We start from the raw sequence: 25,431 nt of genomic DNA, 5'->3' as shown, positions 1-25,431 counted from the left end.
TCAAGATCGGTCGCCATGTTGGTCAGTCTGTAACAGTACAAAAGAGCAAGAGTCCCATAGCACCTCAAAGACTAGCAAAATTTGTGGCAGGGTATAAGCTTTCATGAGTCACTGCTCAGGAATTCAGATATATGAAGTGAGCAGTGACTCACGAGAGCACCTGCCACAAATTTTATTTTTATGAGAATATTGAAGGAAATATGGTGGTTATAGTAATTAATGTATTGTATTTCAACAGCCATACAACTTTATGTATCTATACACTTTTTTAAAAAGCAACTTACTTTTTTTGTAAATATCATCATCATCCTCCATCTCATAAAACACAAAACAAACAAAAACCTACTAATCTATAGATGGCATTCATTGTTTCCCCCATTCCATGCCACAGAATAGCCTAATAGTAGTGATCACCAACTGCTGGATTTTAAAATAACTGTATTCCCTGTGCTGAAGTGTACTTAAAATCCAGATTAAAAACAACTGTATAAGACATCTGATGTTTTTTAATAAAACAGCTCATCACTCCTTAAAATTAGCATTTATTTTAGAAAATCAGTGACCTATAGATTTTTTGCATACAGAACATTGTTCACCACAAAAGATGTGTAACTTTAATTTCAACTAGTATTTTAGCATGTTTTGTCTTTTTGCAACCGTGATCCCTAATCTTATATTCTGAGCTCAATTTTCTCATCTGTTGAGATTTGCTGGTTACTAGAAGCTGCTACAAAGGTCTATTTAGGCTAAAAACTTTCCTTCTACCCCATACATGTAGCCTTCAATTACTGCCTGCTGAAGCAGACAGAATCCTATTAGTAACAAAGACGATCACGCGATTCAATGTCCATCCCTAGCTGTACAAAAATAATTAGCCCAAAGTTGACAATTGTCTAATGAATTTACGCAACGAATGTACATTAGAAATCTTCTGTAAATTAGTATGTTAATCCCAAATACCAGAGAAGTTACAACACATTTTATATAGTTTTCAGCTAAAGACAAATGAAAAGGATGAATAACATCAATATTCTATAACTGCTCTAAACTCATAATGAAGGTGCAATCCAGTTGCAACTGACTAACGGTGGCCTCATCCATTGGGTGATCCAGGCAAGAGATCAGATGGTTTGAAATTACCTTTCTCTGCATAGCAACCCTGTCTTCTTTGGTTGTTTCCTAAGTTTTCACCCACAATGCAACTGTTTTTAACAAAATTTCTATACTGTCCTTTTGCCTTCACAAAGGGTCACCAAGTACCACAAATCAGAAGGACCTGCATCTTATACAGGTCTTTAAAACAACCAATCTGTGACATCAATCAAAATACTATAAGTTATTGTTATAACAGGAATACTTTACAAAGGAAATATGGAGACCCAAACCTATGTAAGTGCTGAAATGCAGGAAAGGAGAATATCTTCATGGAATTAATTGTTTGATGGGGATATCTGCTTTTTATGCCCATGGATTCTCCCATACTATGATTGTTTTTGAATCAACAATTTCCCCCCAATTTAATTCCAAACCTGATATAATTCTGTATAGGAAATATAACCAAGGAAGTTACTTTTGCAAGTGAGAATCAGTAGGATGAGAGATGTTAAGCAACCAACTGATGGCTACGCAGATTATGGTTGGAAAGCCTAGCTGTGTACACACCTACCCAGGGCCCTCCCCACCCTCTCCAGGTCCATCATTGGCTATTTTGGGAGGAGTAGGTGGGTCGGCATGGCTATATATGGTCATATCACCTGATAAAAGTTTAACAATTTAAAATATATATATACACAAAATTAATTAACTCCCACCTATTCAGGAGGCACTTTCAGGGCCATCAAGAAATCCCAGAGATTCACGCACCCCTGATTGAGAAAGCCTGGTATAGGAACGTAAGTTTGCCAAGAAGACATACAGTTCAATCATGGTTTGAGTCTAAAAATATTGTTGCTCTGACTCTATCTACTCAGGACAAGCAGAGCACCTCCCCTCAACTGATTTCAGTAAGACCCATTATGCACGAGGGTTTTAACGCACATTCGGGGTGGAATGGCGGCGGCTAAAATCACCGATAACGCATGGAGGCGGCTGCAACCGACCGCAGCTTCAGTGCATGCCGCCGAAAAAGCCGCGTCAGTGAAATGTTTGGGTGTGTACATGCAAGATCAACAGAGGCAGAAGTGTAGGGAATTCAAGTTTTCTTCTGACAATTTCCCTGACCGTAGCTGCCCCTGGAGTTATTTGTCCCACAGAAGAAGATATCATATGGTGCCCAGATCTGACCCCTCTTAGCAGAGTGTAGGTTGTAGGGAAAATTGTGTGTGTGTGTGTGGGGGGGGGAGTTAACTCCCACTGTGAGCCATAATGTGGAGCACATGTAGCACTGGTGGCTACTATTAAGCGTAGCCCCTTCATGAGATCTGTGCCTCTGTTTCTCAACATTATGTTTAGCAAACATACATCTCTTGGATAAAGCTTTATTTACATTATTTTATTTTACACTTCTAGAAAAAGATAACACCCAACTGGAGTTTGCCCCTAAATTTTACATTTTAAGATATAATTCCATGTATTCTTAAGAGAATTTTTAAAATTAAGTTTGAATTTTTGGCAAGTCTTTGTTGAAAATAAAAACAAAACACTACAATTGTTAGCTTTCCATCCAGTAAAACCAACTATAAGTTTCAATTTATAAAACAGAATGGTTCCAAAAATTAGTTTGTTTTGCTGAAATTACCTTTGGTGATTTATAGTTAAAAGCAAAATTGCTTTGCAATATGAAATGTGTGCTCTTTAAAGAAATAACTCATAAAGCATTTTTAACTTTTTCTGAACGATCAGCCTATCTTGCAAGTTCTAATTTCAGATACAGAAGCAGTGCTGTCCTCTAGTGGACAGCAAAAAGGATGGTAGCAAAACCTATTCTGATTCCCTTAATATCCAAAATGGCTTTCGTGTATATTTCTGAAACCTTCACTTCTACTAAATGGATATTTAGGTTAAAAAGACTCATAGTAAAGCTATGGAGAGATAACACAACCTGGCAATAGTATTTTCACATAAGGATACATTCAAAAGATATAATTACAATTCTTATGTATTGTTTTAAAATAGGTAGCCATTATTGGTTTAAAGCAATGGTCATTAACTGTCTTGGGGAAAAAACTGAAGGTCATAACTGACTTCAGAAAGCAAGTAAAAGGAAGGTGAGAATAATTATTAATACCACATTTAGAAAATTTGAAAACTGCATGACATAACAGAAAGGACTCTGTGCCTTGAGAATGTGTTTTGGCTTGAAAATCAATACAGAAGCCAGGGTAAAACAGTTAAGGTTTGATACAATTCTGGGTTAAACAATGACTCCAAATAGAGAATTAACTTATTTAGATAAAAAACATAGAGGTTTAAAAGTTATTAGGTGTATTAAAAATTTGGTGTAGCCTTCTAGGGATCAGTTGTATGAGCGAAGAACCCCACAGGTGCTGAAGAATGCTGACAATTTTGACATGAACACATTTGCCAGAACTATTTACTTAAACCAAAATCGTCAAACACAAAGCAGATCACCTCAATGGTTTTGTTTAATGTTTGTCTCACTTTGCTCTTGCTTGTTGTACCACTGCAGTGGTGTCTAATATGAAATGATCACAAGAACTGATAAAAATCTTAATCACCCAGGTTCAAGGACAGATATTGATGCTCTCAGAAGGCACACATAGGTTTGTTTATGTTTAAACTCTTATACCGCCTGTCATAACAAACCATCTCAGGGCAGTTTACACATAAAAAACAATAAAATACAGCATTAAAACCCCAATTACACAAAAACTAAAAATAACATCAAGAAAAAGATGACAGCATTTATCACCCCAATGACTGTTCCAGCCAGATCAGCATAGATATTCCCCTAATCCTGTCCATCTCATTACCGGTCACTGCCCTGGCCTCAACCAAACACCTGGCGAAAGAGCTCTGTCTTGCAAGCCCTGTGGAACCCAGAAAGTTCCATCAGGGCCCTTAGCTCTTCTGGGAGCTCATTTCACCAGACTGGGGCCAAGGCCGAAAAGGCCCTGGCCCTGGCCGAGGCAAGAGGAATGTCTTGGAGGCCCGCGACTACCAGCAAGTTCATACCTGCAGAGCAGAGCTCTGCGAAAGGCATAAGCAGATAAGAGGTCCCTCAGATAAGTGGGACCTGGGCTGCATATAGCCTTAAAGGTCAAAACCAAAACCTTGAACTTGATCCAGAAGCAGACTGGTAACAATGCAGCTGCTGCAGCACCGGCTGAATATGGGTCCTGCAATTTCTGGGTCAAAGACAAGGGTAGGCCCGCGTAGAGTGAGTTACAGAAGTCTAATCTGGAAGTGACAGTTGCATGGATCACAATGGTCAAGTGTTCTGGAGGCAGGTAGAGTGCTTGTAGCCATGCTTGGTGAAGATGGAAAAATGCCATTTGGGCTACTTTCATGATCTGAGCCTCCATTGAAAGGGAGGGATCAAAGATCGCACCCAAATTATTGGCGACTGGTACAGCTGTCAATTACACTCTATGCAGGCATGGGAGACGCACTTCCACCTAAGTAGTCTATCTCAACTCAAAAACCTCCAACGTTTTTTCTTTTAACAATTGGAAGAGACAGCTCTAATACAGCAGTATGTACTAGTGGAAATGGACACATCTGAACTGCTTAGATCCAAGCACGCAGTTTAAATTATTGGCTCCCTGGTTGCAACCAAAATGTGAGCCAAACCAATGGATGATTAAGCATCCCTGTATAAAGCATACTTAAGTGTATTTGAGAAAAATCTCAATTCTAGTGACCTATGTAAAGTATTGCATGTAAGATCTGATGGGTTCTCCTTCTGCAGCACTGGTTGTAGGAAAACTAAGAAATGTTTCTTCACCAAGATGTGGACTGACAGATATGTTTAGGGGAAGGAACAATTCCCCCTCCCCTCTAGAATGATTAACCAGTGAAAACTCTCCCGTATTCCCACTTGTAGCTTGATTTACTTGCTTGAGCCATTTGGAAGTATTTTTTTCCTTCAAGAATTCAACCACAACTTCTTATGCTACACTGTGATATGCATTATGCCTTGACTTGTAGCAGCCTAATTGGGGAACAGTTCTGCTTTGTAATACATTGCACTTTATGGCCCTACACTTCTATGTGCCATTCTCCACCTCCTGCTGTTTCTAGGACATAATTCTCACAATTGTACCTTGGAGAAAATTTGTGAGCCATACAATGATGTAGAAACCCAAGAGCTTTTAACTGTTTGTGGAATTTGAGTCTCTGGGAATCACACAGGTATTCATAGAAACATAACTAGGCATAATACAGCCATAATATGTGTTCGTAATTATGAAGTGATAGCAAATGCTTTATCAGTACAGGAATGCACTTGAAGGTGGGATGATGACTTCGAATTCAAGAGTAAAATTACAATTACAAAAATGGATAGTTGCAAGATGATGGAGAAATGCCATAATAGTGATACTGTTAGTGATGTAATCTTGTACGTTTTGGGTTTCTTGTGGACCTGTTAATTTTGTCTAGGAAACGGGCAGTCTGTATAGGATACTATATATTTACTATGGGGAATAGATAAGAGTTGTAGACTGAGCTGTGACTTAGTTTATTCTACAAACTTTTTCTAAAGTAGTATTGGGTGGGGGGAGACTAGAGCTGATAATAAAGAATGCTAGCTCTTCTTTATGGCTGTATTTTTGTGACTGGCTTTAATTGTTGGGAAACAGCCTAGAACTGGGATCCATTACGACTTGATCCCCTCCCCGGGAGGAAGTAACGGAAGGAAGTAACAGGTGTACGTTTCTATGAAGAATCTCTCTTTATGTCTGGGATAATTTTTAAACCTCTTACCAACATACACGTGGTCTTGTACTGGTCTTCTACTGGCATATAGCATCCTGGACTGTTGGGGGGGGGGAATCAGAGGTATATCCTAGGATTGGCAGTCACCCAGCAGGGGATCCCTCACTTGTAGCTTATTTCCTGCCACTGCTTGAAGAGTCAACAGGAAAAAAATAGCTAGAGGTGACACCATGCCTTCCTCTATGGTTTTATTTGCATGACATGTGGAGGGGCAACTGTCACATCAATGTGACCTCTCTAGAAACCACCAGGAATCCTATGATTTACCACAGAGGTTCTGGTGATTTCTGGAGTGGCATGATGTCACTTTTGGGGTTTTCCTGGAAGTGATGTCATGGTAGCGGATAACCCCCGCCCCCCGTCTCCTTCTGCTTGCTGTTCTGATAAGGAATCAAGCATGAATTGGTATTAAAGGGGAGTTATGTGCCTATGAGATGCCACTCTGCTCTTGCAGAAACCCCAGTTGAATGAAAGTGTGTAATAATAAAAAGCGGTAAACCCTTTGCTTCCAATGGTCAATGTAACTAGAAGTGTTTTTTTGTAAATAGTGTTTGTAAACAAAAAATAAAAAAATTAACCTGTCATAACCACCAAATTTATGTAACTAATAACGTAAAAGTAGACTGCACTAAAGAAAATTAAGGAAATAAAACTCTATATTCACTAACTCAACAAAAACATCACAGCGGTATTAACAGATAAAAACTATTTGAGTCTGGTTACAACATTTGTCTCTGAAGCAGGTGAAAGAATTTTAATTGGAATGGCCTTTTGCTGTATTACCTAAGAAAAACACGCACATCTATAAGTAAAAATGAAAAATTAAAGCACTCTCTCCAAAGTCTGACTAGATGGCTAAAAGCTTATCAACAGGACAGCAAAACACAGCCTGAATAGAACTGAGCATGCTCAATGCACTTGAGAGTCAGACAGAAAGATAGCACAGAGGTATTCAGAAAGAGGCACATTTTCCAGGGATTTATTCTCTCTTGGCTTCCTTGTTGACCACACCCTGTTACATGCTTGCACCATAACTGCGTTTTCCTCTTCTATCAGCAGAAAAGGAGAGGGTCACGTCTCCCCTTCCACTGCAGATCTATGCTATTCCAAGGGGGAGGTTTGAAAGTTTGCTTTCATAAGTCTACTTAAAATGAAGAGGATGCCTATAATTAACAATAGATTTAGTGTATCAAAAACATAAATGTAAAAGTATAATTCTTTTATTTACAGCAATTTCTCATTTCTATAGCACTTTCAATATACTTTGATCTCTAGCTTTGTTTGCATTCAGATGTCATGATAAACATGACGAATAACGCAATCAGTTCAAACTCTAGGCTATTGCTGGGTTCCAAACAAGGATTCTAAATCAGTTCTTGTTAACTGTGGTTTGTCATTTACATCTGGTTGTGAAATCTCAGTTGGTTCAGTAGCACTGCACCCCTCAGCCTCATGCATACAGACAAGGCTACACAGAAGAGATTAATTAGCCATTACATGCATTCAACTATGAAGCTGCCGTCTCAGGAATACCCTCCACCCTCACTACCAATGATTCACCGAAACAAGACTATGTTCCTTAGGCCTTTTCTGAGGGGAAACTTAAATGGCAACTAAGAGAAAAGAACAGGAAATGCTTAATTCAGTTTGCAACGTTTTTGTCTGGAGCAGTCAACAGTAGTCCACAATTCTCCTACTGGCATACCTTTCTCACAATAAAGACCTCTTCAAGCTGCTGCTCCCACTCTATACCCTGCCTAGGAGAAAGTAAGATTCAAGTGGGTAGCCGTGTTGGTCTGAAGTAGCACAACAAAAATTGAATCCAATAGCACCTTTAAGACCAACAAAGATTTATTCAAGGCGTGAGCTTTTGTGTGCAGGCACTCTTCCTCAGACAAAATGGAACAAGAATCAGGAGTGCAGATTTTTAGAAAAGGTAAATTAGTGGCAAATCAGTAAACTGTGTCATAATATCCAAATCATGCCATCTGATTTCTATCCCACCACTTTCCGTAGACTTGTGGCGGGTTACATAAAACAGATAAAATCCCCAATAAAACTGATCAAGACCCCTTAACAAGCATAAAACACAAGAAGGCAGCATAGTCCATCTCTCCTCCCATATCTTCAGCCAATCACCATAGGTTCTCATGACGTTACAGTGTTGGCCGGAGTAGGGGTCCCAGTTGTTCCTGACCCCGGCCTCAACCAAATCTGGAGGAAGAACTCCATTTTGTAAGCCCTGTGGAACTTAAGTCAAGGCCAGGCATCCTTCCTTGGGGCCAGAGGCCACGGGCAGATTAGCACCCACAGAGTGAAGAACCCTGCAGGGGGCATAATGAGACAACCGGTCCTTCAGATAGGAACGGCCAAGCTGCGGATGGCCCTCAATCTGATCCGGGCTGCAACCAGCAACCAGTGTGAGAATCCTAGCAGCTGTATTTTGCACCAGCTGCAATTTCTATGTCAAAGACTAGAGCAGGCCCACATACAGCGAGTTCCAGAAGTCTAATCTAGAGGTGACCATTGCATGGATCACTGTAGCCAGACAGTCCGAGGGCAGGTAGGACGGTAGCCATGCGGGCTACACCTGTAACCTAATATATACTAAAAAATTTAAAATCTTCATTAAATGTATATACAGTAACATTTAAATAACGAATATTTAAATGATGCGATGCCTATAATTAGGGGAAACAATGATGTTGAACCCATTATAAACGCTCACATGACTCTCAACAGTATAATGTTAGGGGTCATCTTTTGGGAAAGGTGAAGTGGGTGATTGTCATGAACCCTGGTTCACGCTCCCTCCTCTCACTTCAATCTCCCGGTTTCCTCCAGGCCGGTTGTCATAAAACCATAAATCCCTTTGCTGGTTCCTGGCCGCCTCTGCATTCCAAAGCTGCCCTCAGCAGAGTTCCCTTATCTCCCTCGCTTTCTTGTGACCTTACCAGTCTCACTGGAGACTCAACAGGCATCCTGGTTTAGATCAAAGCTGGGCCATCTGGCTCTGCTGGGAACTTTTGTAACTCTTTTGCAAATGTACCTTTCCCACCATCCTGATCCCTCATGCCCACTCCCATGCTTGGTCCCCCCTATAAGTACACCCTAATGTCTATGTTATCTTTGTCTTTGTCAAGATGTTTGTTTAGTGAGTCTTGGCAAGTACCAGCAGTTGTATTGTTCTGTTTAAACAAGACTTTCCTTTGGATCTTCACTATACCTGCGATCTTGGAAGCTCCTTTATCAGACTTTGCTTGCTGACTTCTGCCTGATTCCTGACAGTGATATAGAGCAGTCTTCCCCACCCCTCCGGCCATGGACTGGTACCGGTCCCTGGCGGGGGGAGGGAGGCGTGATGGCACTTCCCTCCTCCCCCATACCCAGGCCTCCCTCTCCCCCCCGGTCCCCTGCCCAAAAAAGGTTGGGGACCACTGATGAGGAGTGGCACTCTGCTTGCGGTTGCATTTGGTTGGATAAAGTTTAGTGGACTTATGCTCCTCATACTTAGTTTACCTGTGTATGTTATCTTCACCAGAAGGAACAACACCAAGGTTTGCTATGTTTGCCATCTTCTGCAATATTACAACACGAGTGGAGTTCTGCGGTGCAACCGTTACTGTGGTAGATGTTTCATTCATGCCAGTCAACCTTCCTGAAGTAGTAAAAGATACCATCCATGTAATCAATTTCATAAAGAAGAAAATGACAGAAGCAATATTTCACTTATATTAGATACACCACCTAGCGTATATATGAATATAAAGTCAATTAATCTGGAATTGTATAAATGCACATGCTTAAAGGCTTCCTCAAAACTTAAGACCTGTGCCTTAAGACGTAAATATCCAACATCTGAATGGTTATCTATATAAAATACATAACTAAAATTAAATGTAAGACAATATCACATACTGACTGTATGTACAAACATACGTGGATGGAACAATCAATATAAAATTATCTTTAAATACACAGTTAATTGACTTAACACATAAAACTCCGTCAATTTTACTTTTAATCACATGCTGAGAATGCTACTCTGCTGAATTAATTTTTAAGGCAATGTCCTAATTACAGTATTTTAGTAGCTCTCCAGAATGCTGAGGAACTGAGAATTATTATTCTCAGACCACTTAACAGCCAAAAATAAAATTGATCAATATTCAGCATTTGACAAGTTTAATGCTTTAGTGTAAGAGTTTAAAGAAATCATTTAATGAATAACTGTATCATCATTAAAAATACATGAAAGACAAACTCAGGATATCACATATTTCAAAGACTCAGCATCTAATTATGGATTTGATGCAAAATATTGTTGCCTTAAACCTCATATTTATTTATTCATTTATTTTTGCTGTCAAATCACAGCTGACTTATGGTCCCTTGAAACCTTCAAGGCAAGAGACATTGACCCCCACTGCACAGGAAGTGTTACACCACCCTGATGCCTGATTTCTGGCTCAGGGCAGGTCACCCTGATTCGTCCTGGCACCACTATGGGGGAGCAGTTGGCCTACTTCCTCCCATCATCCTTGGATTTGTGCTCCTGCACAAGGCAGCTTGGATGGCAAGGTTCTGCTACACTGTTTTTTACTTGTAAGAATGTGTGATTGCGTAACAACACAATACTGCATTCTCACAAATAAAAAGAAATGCCCCAGGTGGCTTCACCGTGCTGCACAGCACAGCAGAGCTGCCTGGGATATTTTTTATTATTAAGAACATTGTATTCCTGGAGGGAGTGGTGAGAAGTCAGGCCAGAACGACCCGATTTCCCCCCTTCCAAATGGCCCAGGCCCAACCTACGTCCCTATGAGGCCTGTGGCAAAAAAGGGAACGTGGATTTATCCTTGTTGCGTTCTCTTGCTGTGGGCCACCTGAGGGCCTGAGTTGCACAGGTCCAGGACCACCATTGCTGCCATCAGGAAGCAGGAATTTGCCTGATTCTAGAAGAGCAGTGAATCAGGCTGAATTCCTGGTGCAGAAGTGGTCATGCAGACATGGTTTGCCATTGGATGCCTCTGCATCCAGACTGTGACTTCCTTGGCACTCTCCCTTCAAAATACTGACCAGGGCCAACCCTGTTGGCTTCTGAGATACAACAAGATCAAAAGAGCCTGGAATATATAGGTCAGGGTTTTAAACTTTACACCACAATAACTTAAAGAATCATAGGACTTCGCTGTGCAAACAAGCAAGGGATCAGGATGTTGGCACTCAACAAGCACATTCAATCCCCCACACAGAAGGGTAATTAGCTCTGCCTTACACAGGCAAGTAATAAAGAATATTGTTAAGTATAACAAATACAACAAGCATCTCTGTAAGATTATTATGATGCTTAAACTGGTTTAATATAATTCTGAACTAAACATTTGTAGTGCAAATGGTAAAGAAAAGAATCTAGTAAAGGTTTATTGCAGAATACAATTTATTCAAGGAAATCGTGATTAGCTTTTTTAAAGAATAGCTTTAGCTGGGAACAGTACATTCAGTTACTGATGGTTTAAATTTTACATTAGGAAAATGCTTTGTAAAAGGTACATAAGCCATCTAAGACTGCTTTTAAGCAAAGCACAGGGCTGACATAACACTGCTGAGAGATGTGTGTACTCATTAAGGATTTAAACCTTCTCCATTAAGCTCTATTAAAGAGCAAATGCTGAATAAATGAATGCAACTATGTTTATGTTAAAAGCCTGTTTCCCGCAGCATGTAATTAAAGAAAATGTTGTACAAAGCTAGTACTTTTGTCAAGCTCCTGTAAATGGAAAGATGGACAGTGCTCACAGAACTGAATGCATTGCTTCATATTTAACCTTAACACTCTTGTCATTAATGGTTTGTCTAACTTGTTCTATAAAGACAAGGTACTGCTCCATTGAAGTAAAATTTAAAAAATCAACTAAACCATGCTTTTCAGAACAGAAGATTCATTATTGTTGACTAATGTATTGGCATAAAGCAAAGTAACACATTCAATCTGCCTTACTACCCCCCCCTTATTTTTAACTCATGCTGTTTTATTGTTATAGGCAATTTGTATCACTCAGCATGACAGTGTAAACTGAATCAAGATTAATTTACATGCAAAAGAACACTTAGCATGGTAAGCAAATGTATTGTCTCGATTGCTGAGGTGGAAAAGAACCTGAAAAGAAAAAAGGTGCTCTAATTAAGGGGCATCAAATATGATTGCTTGTGGTAGTTAAGGACCAGAAAACAGTGACTGTCTGACCATTTAAAGAATTAGCACCTTGCTTGTTAGGATGGCATAAAATGTTGTAAGCATAAATACTGATAAAATCAAGTAAACATTTTGTAAGGGGTTTGTTGGTTATTTTTAAAGCCAAAGCTTTCCCCAATTAAGGCTGCTATATGTATATAAACTTGCCAATTTAGATTACCAAAATTTTATCTTTTGGGGGGGGGCAACTAGAGGTAATTTATCAATATGAATAATTTTTTGTAAAGTTAATATCTAAAATATTAATACTTAAAATATTGATAACTAGTTACAAAGACTTATTCAATATGCTCTCAAGTTTCCAAGAAAACTGGTCGAAGCATAAATACGTATAATTACGCAAACAATTTAAAAACTATATTTGTCCAAAATTAAGATTGTACAAATAAGATGGGCAATGTAACAGGGCAACTAACATACTCCCCTCAATCAAACACACAGGAAAAATAAGAGAAACTACAGTAGCAGTAATTAAAATAAAAAGTAAAAGCTACAGTGTTCCCAAAGAGAAAAATTAGATAACCACAGTTTACAAATGCCAGGCCAGGGAGTGAATTACTCTGAAAGGTATCTCCACTTCCCAATAGAGGATCTACTGAAAACAGCATGGCAAGGCTTAACATAACATTCACAGCATGCACATAAATACAGCTTTCCATCTTGTGCTTCTGCCACAGAAAACTTTAACAAGCATGAATATTTAGCAGTTTGTTTCCCACTGCCTTTGCACAACTCTATCAGGGAAAAGCAGCACCCAAAACATCACACTGCAGTTATATTTTCCCTTAGTTCTTATTATTGATTTTTAGAAGTCTATATCTTGGAGCATGTTTAAAGTCCACCTATTTAAAGGATATTTTGGCTTTTGAAATCTAAGTCTTCTTATCCACTATCTTGATGATTTTTTACAAGCACCTTTAAATGTGAAGGTTTGAGCCATTTTGCATATGAATGGGGAAATATATGGACAATATTAATAAAACACACTAGATTTAATAAGAATCAGGCACTGTAACATTCTTAGCTGGCTTGAATTTTACACCAGTAAAGTTCTGACAATAGAAAATTAGAGGACATTTATTTGTACTGAGATAATATTCTCTTAAATTTTTAAAGCTGTTATTTTACCCAGTTTAGGAAATATGTATAGCTGAGAACTGATACTTCTATTATCATTATTTTTCTAAAACAGCTGAAACGTTTAACTTAGAAGATGCTAAAGTAAAGGCTTTTAAACCTATGGCAAATTTGCTAGCATCAGTCCAACATCAAAGAATGAATTCGGGAAGACAGAAAGAGCAATAGTGAAATGCCAAGGGACCTTCACGGATTTACAAATACTTCATATAAACAAATTTTCAAATAGCTTTATTCAGAGTAGCCTTTCTGCTCTATTAAACATAGCAAACAGCTGCCAGATTTATTCAGACAAATAATCAACAACCACAGAAGTAAAATGGCAGAAGAAAAAGGAATTTTGGCAACAGCTCCACAGAGGACCACTGTTATTCTCAAAGTGTACTTCTTCTATGCACTCATAGTTCTGAATGGCCGGTCAGGGGAAAAAAGCTCTCAGTCACAGCCAGGCATACAAAACTCAATCAAAATATCAAGTCAGAAAACATACAACAAAATGGGAGGGGGAGAGGCAGAGTGCACTATCCAGTTTTACTTAAAATTGTACTGCTATATGACAGTTTAAAAGAAGGGGGGGGGACACAAAATATGACAGAACCAAACTCACCTTGGTTTGTTGAGCACGTGTAAAACAGGCTTTAGCCAGCAAAGAGTAAGAACAGCACATAATTATCGGTTAAGGGGAAAAAAATCACTGGCTTTATATTTACTTTGCAGGGATCTGCTATGTGAAAATAATGAAAAAAATAATAAACTGCTAAAGTTTTCTGGTGGCTTATTTGAAGCCCGAAAAGGACCAGGGAAAGAAGACAGACAAACATAATCATGAAGCATATAACACTTTATTGTGGTATCCCTGACTGCCTTGACAAATGCATGGCTGTTTTGTGGTTTCTACAAGAAAGAAATCCCAGATTAAAAAAGGAATGGAAATTCTCATAAGAGACTCTGAAATTTAAGAGTAAAATAATTAAAAAGAAAATGCGCTCTCCTACTTGGTCTTCAAGTTTTAGAGCCACACAATTTAAAGCATTTTACAAAAACATATATTCTATAGAAGGGCTTTACACATATGTTTGATGATAGGCCATGCAAAGTCAAGAGACTTCTACATTTTTAAAAGCAAGACATAAAAATAAGTGTGCCAACTAAATAAGTAACAATATCATGCTTCTATTCAAAGAGGAAAATGAACAATGTAATATTAAACAGTGCTATTTGGAAAGACAGGCAAGACTAATGAATTTTAATATACTGGGACAAAGTACATTAGCTATATTCAAAAGCTTTACACTGAAGCATAGAAAACAAAGCAAAATATTAATATATATTTGAATTATTTCTTAGAGTGGGTTAGACCAATGTTCTAATCATTAGTACTAATGCAAAACGCATTAGTGCATTACTATAGGAAACTATAACTCCCAGGACCAAACACTGGTCTGTTGATGTTTTTTTTAATGCATTAATTTGTTTCCAACTATCTGTGAAATGTATACTGCACTTAGACACCACAATAAACTGTGGTTTGTTTAAATAACAGTTTTTTGTACAAAACCCAAATAATCTACTGGATATGCATAACAGACCACAGTATGCCCCAGTTAATCTGTAAAGTATTTCATTTCCTGCCTCCAAACAGAATCTCGAGATATTTCCAAGATTCCTGGTGTGAAAAAATACCATTTTTCTTTGGAGAGCTGAAATGAGCAATACTTTCATTGCATTTTAAAAGGTTTTCTCTTCAGGCAGAGGACAGGGGAAAACAGTTCAACTGTTTTCTGGCTTTTTAGTGCTAATAACTCTAGCAAGAGACAACAGGATGGTCTAACCCTACCCCTCCAAGCAGGGAACAGAGATTAGAGGAATTAAGTTCTAGAAAGACTTCAGGAGGAAACTCTTGGAGACTTCAGGAAAAACTTCTTGACCCGGCCTGACCTGGTCAGTGGGTACAAAAAGAGGAATGATAGAAATCCTGAGAGCAAAGAGAAAGGGCTCTTTGGGTGCCTTTGAAGTTGAGTTCTGGGGGAAGCAACCATTGCCATCTGCTGGCCTATACACCAAAGGAGACTTGAAGGTAATGGAACACCTGTAAAAATCTATAACTTTCTAAGCCTTATATTTAACAACTGATAGGATATGTATACAGGAAAGGGACAGAGGAATTGTTTTTTACCCTTTTATTTTTAATCCCTTGCTCAGTCTGGTGCTGCGCTAAAAGTATGCTTGTGAACATTTTCTTTTTAATAAATGCTTTATAATTTTTGATCCTGGTAGTGGTTTTCTGTGCCACATAACTCTCCATGGTCTTGGACATGCTATTGTAAAAGGAGGACCAGGAGGAAAGGGAGGACAGTTAGTTGGCCAATGGCTATTCCCCCAGTGGTGCCCAAGGCATTAAGCAGGCCTTGTAGTAACAAGGAACTGGCATTTTAAAAAATGTTTACAGTATTTCCAACGTACATTTTGTTTCAAATTTATTTCTCACCTTTTTCTCTTTCAAAGTCTTTTTCTGACATCGTGACTGGTAAAAGTAATTCTCCAACAGGGGGCTGAATATTAACACTGAACTGATCATCCTTTGTACTGAGAAAAGAAAATGCAGAGGGAGAAAGAAGTAAGTTGTTTTGTATTTTACAAAGCTATTACAAAGTATGAAGATGTTTAAAAGATCACCAATAATTGACATACCTCATTTTAATTTTAAACAGAGTATTCAAGATGCTCAGCATCTAGTCAGTTCCTGGAGGGTTTAAGTGACTAGTGGATTTCCAGGCAGGGAGGCCAGCATCTTATTGATGTTACTTCCTGCCCTCAATCATAGTCCATTTGGGCATTTGCATTCTTACTTTATACATATACATTACTGACAAGTTTCAGTGATGACTAGTCTAAGCAGAATTGCCAGTCTGGTTAATTTATTTTCAGTAAATAAAAGGCCCTGATTCAACTACAGTGACAACCTTCAAAATCAGAGCACCAAAGAATGCCATTAGGAAATACCTACTTCCTTAAAAATCCACCAGCCATGGATTTTAGAGCTTCAAGTTGATCAAATGTATTCCACAGGAGCATCACTTAAGTACTTTGCCTTAAATCTTCTGGGAGAATACTGTTAATCCTAAACATTCTTGAATAGTTAGAACTCTACTGGTGACCATGAATCAATGGGGCTTTGAAAGTGCAAATGAATCAAGGAACACAGCATAAACACAAACATAAAACAGAAATCAAGTATGTGAAACAATTAAACTAATCTGCCCTCTCTCTTAGGATCCCAGGAATTAACAATCCAATTAAAAGAATTGCTAAATGTCCTTTTACAAAAGACCAGAAAGATTACTAGGGACACTTAAATTTCTGCATATTAGAGCAGCTCAATATGTCACAAATAACATCCTTGGTACTGCAGACAAACTGCTTTATCAGAACTCTGGATAAGTAGGCATTCTAAATGAGGCAAAACACTAAACTGATGTTAGTAGTTACTGCTGCAATGAAAGCCAGCTTGGCATAGTGGTTAGGAGTGTGGATTTCTAATCTGGCAAGCTGGGATTGATTCTGTACTTCCCCACATGCAGCTGGCTGGGTGGCCTTGGGCTCACCACAGCACTGATAAAACTGACTGAGCTGTGATATCAGGGCTCTGTCAGCCTCACATGTTGTCTGTTGTGGGGAGAAGAAAGGAAAGGCAACTGTAAGCCACATTGAGACTCCTTCGGATAAAGAAAAGCAGCATATAAGAACCAACTCTTCTTCTTCTAACTCCTAGCACAAGTTTATTACCTATATGATAAATTTTCTCAAGTTGTTTAAATATGCTATCCAAAGCACTGACAGAGATAAGGTGCAATAAGATGATGACAGGATCTGCTAGAGGTGATAAACCAAGTGCTGCAGTTTGTGTTGGCAGACTAAATGTACAAATTAGAAAACTGCAATGAGAAATGAGGTATTAGGTGAGGGCCAAAAGGAGTATGTGTAAAAAGGTGAAGCCACAAAATTAAGATTGTTGAATATATGCAGTTGTTGTTCAGTTCAGTTAATAATTTACCTATAACTTGACTAGTGACAGAATACTTATTTTAGAACTTTTTAGATTAATAATGGTGCATTTATAAGGCCATGAGTACCATTGTTGAAACTGAAAAGTCTATAACATCTCATCCTCAACCAGGAATTTGGGGGTGTTTCTGGATGCCTCTTTATTGATGGAAGCTCAGATCACAGGCGTAGCATGCATGGCATTTTCCATCTGTGATACTAGTGCCCTACCAGCCCTCAGATTGCTTGGCTACAGTGATTCATGCAACGGTCACCTCCAGATTAGATTTCTGTAGCTTGCTCTACATGGGCCTACCCTTGTCCTTGACCTGGAAATTGCAGCTGGTCCAGAATGCAGCTGCTAAGATCCTCACAGGTACATCTTGGAGGGCTCGTATCCAGAAAATGCTGAGGTAGCTACATTGGTTACGGGTTGCAGCCCAGATCAGGTTCAAGGTTCTGAGTCCCACATACCTGAGAGACTGCTTGCCTTTTTATGCTCCCCACAGGGTGTGAATTTGTTGAAAATCCCCAGCCTGAGGGAAGTTCGTCAGGGGCCAGAGCCTTTTTGGCCTGAACCCAACCTGCTGGAATGAGCTCCTGGGAGAGCTGAGGGCCCTGACAGAGGTATCACAGTTCCATAGGGCCTATAAAACAGTGTTCTTCCGCTAGCTCTTCGGTAGGAGTAGGAAGATCTTGCCCCCCCCACTGGTGGAACCAGATCATTGGTCTCCCCTCCCCCCCCCCGAGGTGGGAACCACCATCTGGAGGGTGGGGTAGGGGTTTTTCTTGCCACTGGGCACATTGTTGTTGGTACTATTATTGAGTTGTGTGGGTTTTTATGGGGTTTTATCGGTGAATAATTATTTGTAAGCCACCACAAGCCATTTTTTCGGGAATGGTAGGCTAAAAATCAAAATACAAACAAACAAATGCATGAATAAATAAATAAAATGCAAAAGATGAACAAATGTTAACCATATAATTTTGCTCCATTCACTAGGTAATACTACGTTTCTAATTCCCTCTCCCCAACTTTTTTTCAAGCTTTTTTTTGACCATACTAACCTGTGATATCTCCAAAGAGTTCAAGTTTTGTTAAGAGAGGGAAAGGTTTCACACCTAGCCACTGGTGAACTCTGGAGAATTAGCATAAAAGTCTATAGTTGAAATCTATCAACAACTAGCAATGCCATTTGATTCTCATGACACCAATCAGTCCTGTTTTACAAGTTACCAAAAAGACTGGATATCACATTTTTACTAAACTTGTACACATCTCAGCAGATAAAAGGCAATGTTTTTAGAACTGAAATATCAAGTTCAAGGTTTCTGCTAGTTGACCCAAGAAAGTAAAGGGGTCACATAGCTACAAATAGGTAGAGAAACTACCTTCCTAAGTACTAAACAAGTGTTACATCCAATCTTCAAGTTAAGGACTCTCTTGTTAATTAGATACATTCCTAGGAAAAGCTGACTTAATAACAATAGTGCTTACTAGCAGCTTTAACTCTTTCAGCAGCTTTTAACTCTTTCTGTATTAAATCTCTCCTCATTTCAGATTTACACAAGCAAGTATTACAAACCAAAACATTTCATTACCAATGTTTGTCTTTTGTTTATACAGTTTGTTGTTGTTAAATCACTAGCTGTACTACACTGGCTACCTTACATGAGTAGTAGATTTTGCTATGCAAAACACACTGTCAATGACTGGCATCTAAACCAATTATCTACCCATTACCACTATCTCCCTTCCCACACAAGCCTTACTACAAAGCTATTGATTTAAAACACCGCCGATCGGTTTCCATTTTCTGATTTTGGGCAGGCTAATTAAGAAATTGAGTAATTGTGATTACACTGCTTCAGGATCAATTACATTTGATGCAAAACAAAGTACTCCTTTTGGAACAATGTAAGAAAACAATTTACAATCAGAAATGGCTTATAGGTTTACCTTTCCCTAAATATAAAACCAACATCATACATACTTTACTTTGTGTGTGTGAAACAAATTTTAAAAATATCTTAAGTGACTGAGTTGAAACAGTAATACTGGCTGCTATAAGACAAAAAATATATCCTGTTTAGAAAGTATAGAAAATATTGTCTGCAAATTCCCATATGTAAAGGTAGAGAACCTTTGCCAAAATGATATACTGCTGCATTGTAGGAAACAAGTGTGGCGTAGTTGAAATTAAGCCAGTAAAATGAATTGGTAATCGAATCAAAGTTTTCTTTATGCCTAAACGTCCACCAAAGGGAGTGTCATGGACTTCTCAGTATTTCTGTGGAATGACCAGCTGCTTTACTGACTCTGTTCCTTCTGGATAGTTTTGGGAGAGATACTCTTTACATAACAGCCCCTCTCATACCTCATAAATCTGCTTTTTACAACTTCATTCAGCTCTCCAGGCATCACTTCTGCCTGCAGATGGCAATCCCTGAGAGAGGCATATGTTGAGTATTCCTAAAGGCGCTGGATATCTGAACTCCCCCCCCCCCCTCCAGGACACTCTGGCACTATTTCTTATCCCCCTCCCATCAATTGGGCCACAGGGTCTCAAGAAGAACCAGTTAGCATGTTCCTAACTGTGGCCTTGATAAGGGCCAAGTAGGTAGAGAGGCCCAAAATGGAATAAGCCCATTAGTATTCACATGAATTTTGGGAAAAATCAGGGGTCCTTTGTTTCACACCCACTCCCCATTTTAGCCTCAGACTTTCTGAGGACCCTAACACATTGGGACTCACTTCCCAGCTCACTTCCCTCTTTTTAGTCCTGAACTTTTCACAAGGACCATGTGAAATGACTCTCAAAGTGCCACATCCATAGAAATCACAGGGTGCAGCAACAGCCCCATAAGAGCTGCCTCATTCTTGGGTTACATTAATGTGCTCAGTAATGGAGATTCTGAGGAAGACCAGTGTTATGCTTTGCAGGATCCGACTGACTGCAAAGTGAAACTAAAGAGGTATGGGATAAAGGGGGAAAAATACATTCCTCGACTCTGATCAATTTTTCCTCTTACCAGGAAATTCGTTGTGGGTCCCATTTAGAAAATATAGGGGAAATGTTTAATGTAGTCAAAAATTTAGCCCAAAACTTTCTTGATCCATAAGTCATTAAAACAAATGTATGCTTCAGTTCTATTATATAACAGAAAATACTGGGAACACATAATACTTTCTTTTCCTTTCAAACAGCTTGCAACTGGGAAATAGAAAAACAACTACTTTATTTTCTTATTTCAGCTCTCAACTTAGTACTTAGTTTAAGCTGTGTCATTGGGTTCACATTGTCCAAATCATTAAAATGAATATACCACTGGTGTCTGAAGCAAATCTATTTACAGTGACATTACTCATAGTCTGGAGCTGAGGCATATTGATCTTCCTTGTTTGTCTAATAGGAAAATAATAAACAATTACCAGGCAACGTGGGGAAAAGTAATCAGTTTTTATATATCACTAATACAGCAGACCTCCCAAAACATAAAGGTGATGATCTGCATAAAATCAATGTGCTATGCTACAGTGCTTATATTCATCACTGCAAAGAACCTGAGCTTTCAGTGGCTTAAGTCTGGAACTAAACTATTAGCACATGAAGAAAAGGGGAACTTTAAGAGTGCATATGCTTCTTAAAGCCTCTTGTGGTGCAGGGTGGTAAGGCAGCCGACATGCTGTATGAAGCTCTGACCATGAGGTTGGGAGTTCAGTCCCAGCAGCCAGCTCAAGGTTGACACAGCCTTCCACCCTTCTGAGGTCGGTAAAATGAGTACCCAGCTTGCTGGGGGGTAAAACGGTAATGACTGGGGGAGGGAATGGCAAACCACCCTGTATTGAGTCTGCCAAGAAAAACGCTAGAGGGCGTCACCCCAAGGGTCAGACATGTGCTTGCACAGGGGATACCTTTATGCTTCTTAAAATGGAGAATTCTATCAACATATTACATTCAAAATCAGTGTTTATATGGCATCACATAAACAGAACCTGCTGTATCAGACCAATGGTCCATTTGATCTAGCCTCCCAGCATTGGTATTCAGAGGTCTGCTGCCTATATATGGAGGCTCCTTCAATCACCATGGCTAGGGGCTATTGATGGACTTGTCATCCGTGAATCTGTAACTGCAACAAAATCTAATCTGATTCTTAATATTGCTGCCACAACATTATACATGTACACTACTGCAGGGAATATTAAAGATTGTCTAATAATTTGCTGAAGGAGCTGCCAATTTGTTCTTTAAGAAAATCTTGATATTAATCTGTTCCTTACTATTGCTGCTACAACTATCATACAAGAAACTACTGCAGGGAATATTTAAACTTGTCTAATAATTTGCTGAATATTTACAAATGTGTTCTTTGAAAATTTTCTGATTAAACTAAATTGAAAAACTGGAGCAAATCCCAAGCTATGTAATGAGTCAGAAGCCACCAGCATGTGGAAATGTAAGGATTCAAGAACCAGCATATTTTGCTTAATCTTAAAATAGGAGCACCTGAAACAAGGCCTCATAAAAGTAAGGTAGGTTTCTAAGGCACTAGACAGTCCTTCAGGGCCACATAGAGTGCACTGCACTAATCTAATCTAGATGTAACCAGGGCACGCACACAGTGGCCAGATTTCTTCTATCAAGAAAAGGCAGCAGCTGGCTAACTAGCTGAAACTTAAAATGACACTCCTAACCACAGCTACCACCTGCTTGTCCAGCAGCAAGAGCATCCCCAAACTATGGACTTTTTTCCTGCAAGAGGGATGCAGTCTCCTCCAGAATGGGCCATATGAGGTCTTGGGCCAGACATTCCACTCATAAGTAGAACTTACGTCTTGTTGAGACTAAGTTTTATTTTATTAGCCTGCACCCACCCCAAAACTGCATTCAGGCACCTGTTCAAAATCTTGGATTGGCCAGAAGTCACCTGCATATTGGTGTCAACTCAGCCCAGATCTCCAGATGACCTCATCAAGCATAGGAGACAATATGGAGCCTTGTGGTGCCCCAAGGGTCAGAGGCCAAGGAGCTAAGCAGCAGTCCCTCAGCACCACCTTCTGAAACTTATCAGGTATGGCTGGAATCGGAAGGATATAATTATTGATGGAACTGAAAGCCACTGATAGGTCCAGAAGTCACAATACCTCCATCCATTTCTTAACACAGGTGATCCACTAGGGCAATGAAATCTGTTTCAGTTTCATGTCTAGACTTGAAACCAGATTGGAAAGGATCCAAACAATGTGCTTCATTTTATTTATGTACACAATTTTATAGCCCACCTTTCCCACTGAGACTCAAGGCTGAATACTCAGAGTGAATAAAACATAATCGATAGGATGGGACAATGTATAAAACAAAATATTTTAATTGCAGAAATCTGAAAACAAGCAGAAAAGTGAAAACAAAGCTGAAACAAGACTTACACAGTAACATGACATGTTAAATAATGCAGAAAATAATACTGTAGGATTGTACTTACAGCAATAGACAATATGTACAATACACAATAGTCCAGTCCAATCTCTATATATTTACTAAAGAATCTTTATGAAAGTTTTGAAATATAGCCGTAATTATGTGTAAAAAGGCCCTCCTGAATAATTCATTTTTGCACAGTTTGTGGGAAACCAGACGGGTAGGAGTCTTTCTGACCCGACCAAGCAGTCCATTTGATATAGTAGAGGACATAACACAGAATTAATGTGTACGGTAACTGCTGATTTTCCCCATTTATGGTATGACACCCACAGAAAGTCTGCTCTGAAGAGAAAAGCTTTCATGGCACAGCATAGGGGAAGTGGCTGTCCCAACATAGGAGACACAAAGGCCATGAAGGGCTTCTAGTTAGTGCCTAAAACTGCTGGCCTCATGGGGGCAAGAAGGGGGAGAGAAGAAGAGGGAAGGAGGAGGGGTAGAGGGAGGCCAGGGTAGATGTTAAGAGAGTTTTTCCACTGGCCTCAACCATATGCTTGGCAGAAGAGCTCCATCTTGCAGGCCCAGCAGAACTCTGAGAGTTGTGACAGAGCCCCAATGTCTCATGGGAACTTGTTTCACCAAGCAGGAGCTGGGGCTGGAACAGCCCAGTCTCTGGTCAAGACCAGGCAGACTGCCTGCCAACACTGAGAGTAAAGGAGGTGGAGAGAACCAAAGTAGCAAGGATTTAAGCAGAGGACATATGGCAGGCTGAGGAAGAAGAGCATGGGTTGCTGTAGGCAGGGTAGAGGGAACAGGATATGCACAACCCCCTTCCCCCTTTGCATGGAGGCCAGAGCCAAGCCAGCTATCAGAAGTCACATCCTGGAGGGCACTACCCCACCGGCTCCAGCCCCAGAGCCCACAGGACTTAACTTCCATATAAAGGTTTTATGCAAATTCTTCAGATTGAATGAAGACTGGCTAGCAATGCAAAATATCAGATAGTTTCTAGCCTAATTACTATCTTCATACCTATAATATTTTGACCTATGTGAATTAATCTATATGAATTAATTTGTATACTATTAGCAATGTGTGGCCCCCTCATCTGCAGATAATTGTCAGTAGACTGAGGTCACACAGAGGCTAAAATAAAATACATAGGGGAGTTGAAATCCCTCCAAAATATAACTGCATTGCATATACTTAGGGAAAGCACTACAGCCAGCTCCATGGCAGAGTAGGATGCCAGCTACTGCTTCAGGCCCAGCAGCGGCTGACAACAGCAGCCACTGTGAGCCCAAGGATGAAGGCTGCTGGCAGCAGCTGCAAATCCAGATGCAGGCAAGGTTGCCAGTAGCCACTGTGGATCTGGGTGCTGCAGCGGCAGACACCAGAGGGCTCAGGAGCAATAGATGAGGATGCTGGCAGCCACTCCGGACACCAGCTGCCTGGCTCAGTGTTGCGTAGTGAGGCCTACAGCTGTGCCTGCTCAGCAAAGTGTGTATGTGGGGGGGGGGGATGTGGGACTCCCCTGCAAAATTCACAGGCCCACCTCTTGTCTCAAAAGAAAATGTTGTTACGGGGAGTCCAATACCTATGTATCGAGACATCACAGCTAGTTCAGATATTTCCATTTAATATATAAAATAGGTGCTCCCTCCCCCAACAAGCATCTCAAAGGGTCAAGAGAAAGCAATAAAAGTTTGATTTACATTTTGAAGTCTTTCTTCAATTTGCTGATTTTAGCAACTTTCACAGTGAATTTGAGCAACACTTCCCAATGATTTTTTCCACATAAATCTAAAGAGTAAAAATCCCTTATAAAGACTTTTTCAATCTCAGAAATGAGCATACTGAACAGCCTTAAGAGCTTTCTTATACAAAAATGCTCCAATCTAATCCGTTAATAGTAAAATGGCATATTTAAATAGAGTAAGCAAAAGATAATAAATTACATTTCACTACTACTCATATCTGCTGCAAATAGCCTGCTTTTGAATAGTCACTAAAGTGCAACTTACCATAACTGGAAATTGGCAGCTTGAGTAGAGTCACAGAAGTCAATACCCATTGAGGTTGTAATAGATTCCCCAGGCTCAAGAGATTCTAGTGAACAAATATTGTGAGCATGAAACGAAGCATGAGAAAGTCATCTAAACACTAAGCAAAAATATGCTTTGCTGAAACATGAAATAAATTCTGTTTATCTTGATAAGCTTATTTATTAAATGCTTTGCATGATTTTAGAATAAGGTGACCAGATTTTAACATTGGTAAAGTGGGACACCATTGACCGGGGGGGGGGGTTCTTGATTAAAAATGTGGTCTATATGAAGCAACAAATATTTTCATAGAATGCAAAAATAGTATTGTAATATATATTTTTTAATCTCAACGTAAGTACAATTTGCCAGGTGCCCCCAGATGTCCCTCCAAAAGTGGGACAATCTGGTCACCTTATTTTAGAATAATTAGGACTGTAGAAGAATCAATTTAATAGGAACCAATGGTTGATCCTTTGAGGTTCTCCAAAATGAGCTACTAGGGGAATGCAATCAGATCTACTTGAGCCAAAAATATTTTTGCTTCCTGTGTGTATCTGTGTATCTCTGTTCTCCTGGGAAAACTTGCAGGAGGATGGATTCTGAAAAATCCTGGAGATATTTTGGA

The 25,431-nt window shown here is 39.5% G+C and overlaps 1 protein-coding gene across 3 annotated transcripts in view; it reads right to left on the bottom strand.

Annotated features, from left to right (window-relative positions):
• The window catches only part of AP3B1 (adaptor related protein complex 3 subunit beta 1), a 184,065-nt gene that overhangs the window by 5,598 nt on the left and 153,036 nt on the right, over window positions 1-25,431 (bottom strand). For all 3 annotated transcript variants that reach the window (XM_077347332.1, XM_077347333.1, XM_077347331.1), the window contains exons 24-26: window positions 24,783-24,867; window positions 15,780-15,877; window positions 9,418-9,556 (exon numbers count right to left, since the gene is read on the bottom strand). In XM_077347332.1, the coding sequence (XP_077203447.1) occupies window positions 9,418-9,556; window positions 15,780-15,877; window positions 24,783-24,867 (322 nt within the window). The remainder of the gene's footprint in view (window positions 1-9,417; window positions 9,557-15,779; window positions 15,878-24,782; window positions 24,868-25,431) is intronic.

Source organism: Paroedura picta, chromosome 7, assembly GCF_049243985.1.
Source record: "Paroedura picta isolate Pp20150507F chromosome 7, Ppicta_v3.0, whole genome shotgun sequence".
NCBI lineage: Eukaryota > Metazoa > Chordata > Lepidosauria > Squamata > Gekkonidae > Paroedura > Paroedura picta.
The sequence above is the reverse complement of the archived record's forward strand: the minus strand, read 5'-3'. Positions and strand labels throughout refer to the sequence as shown.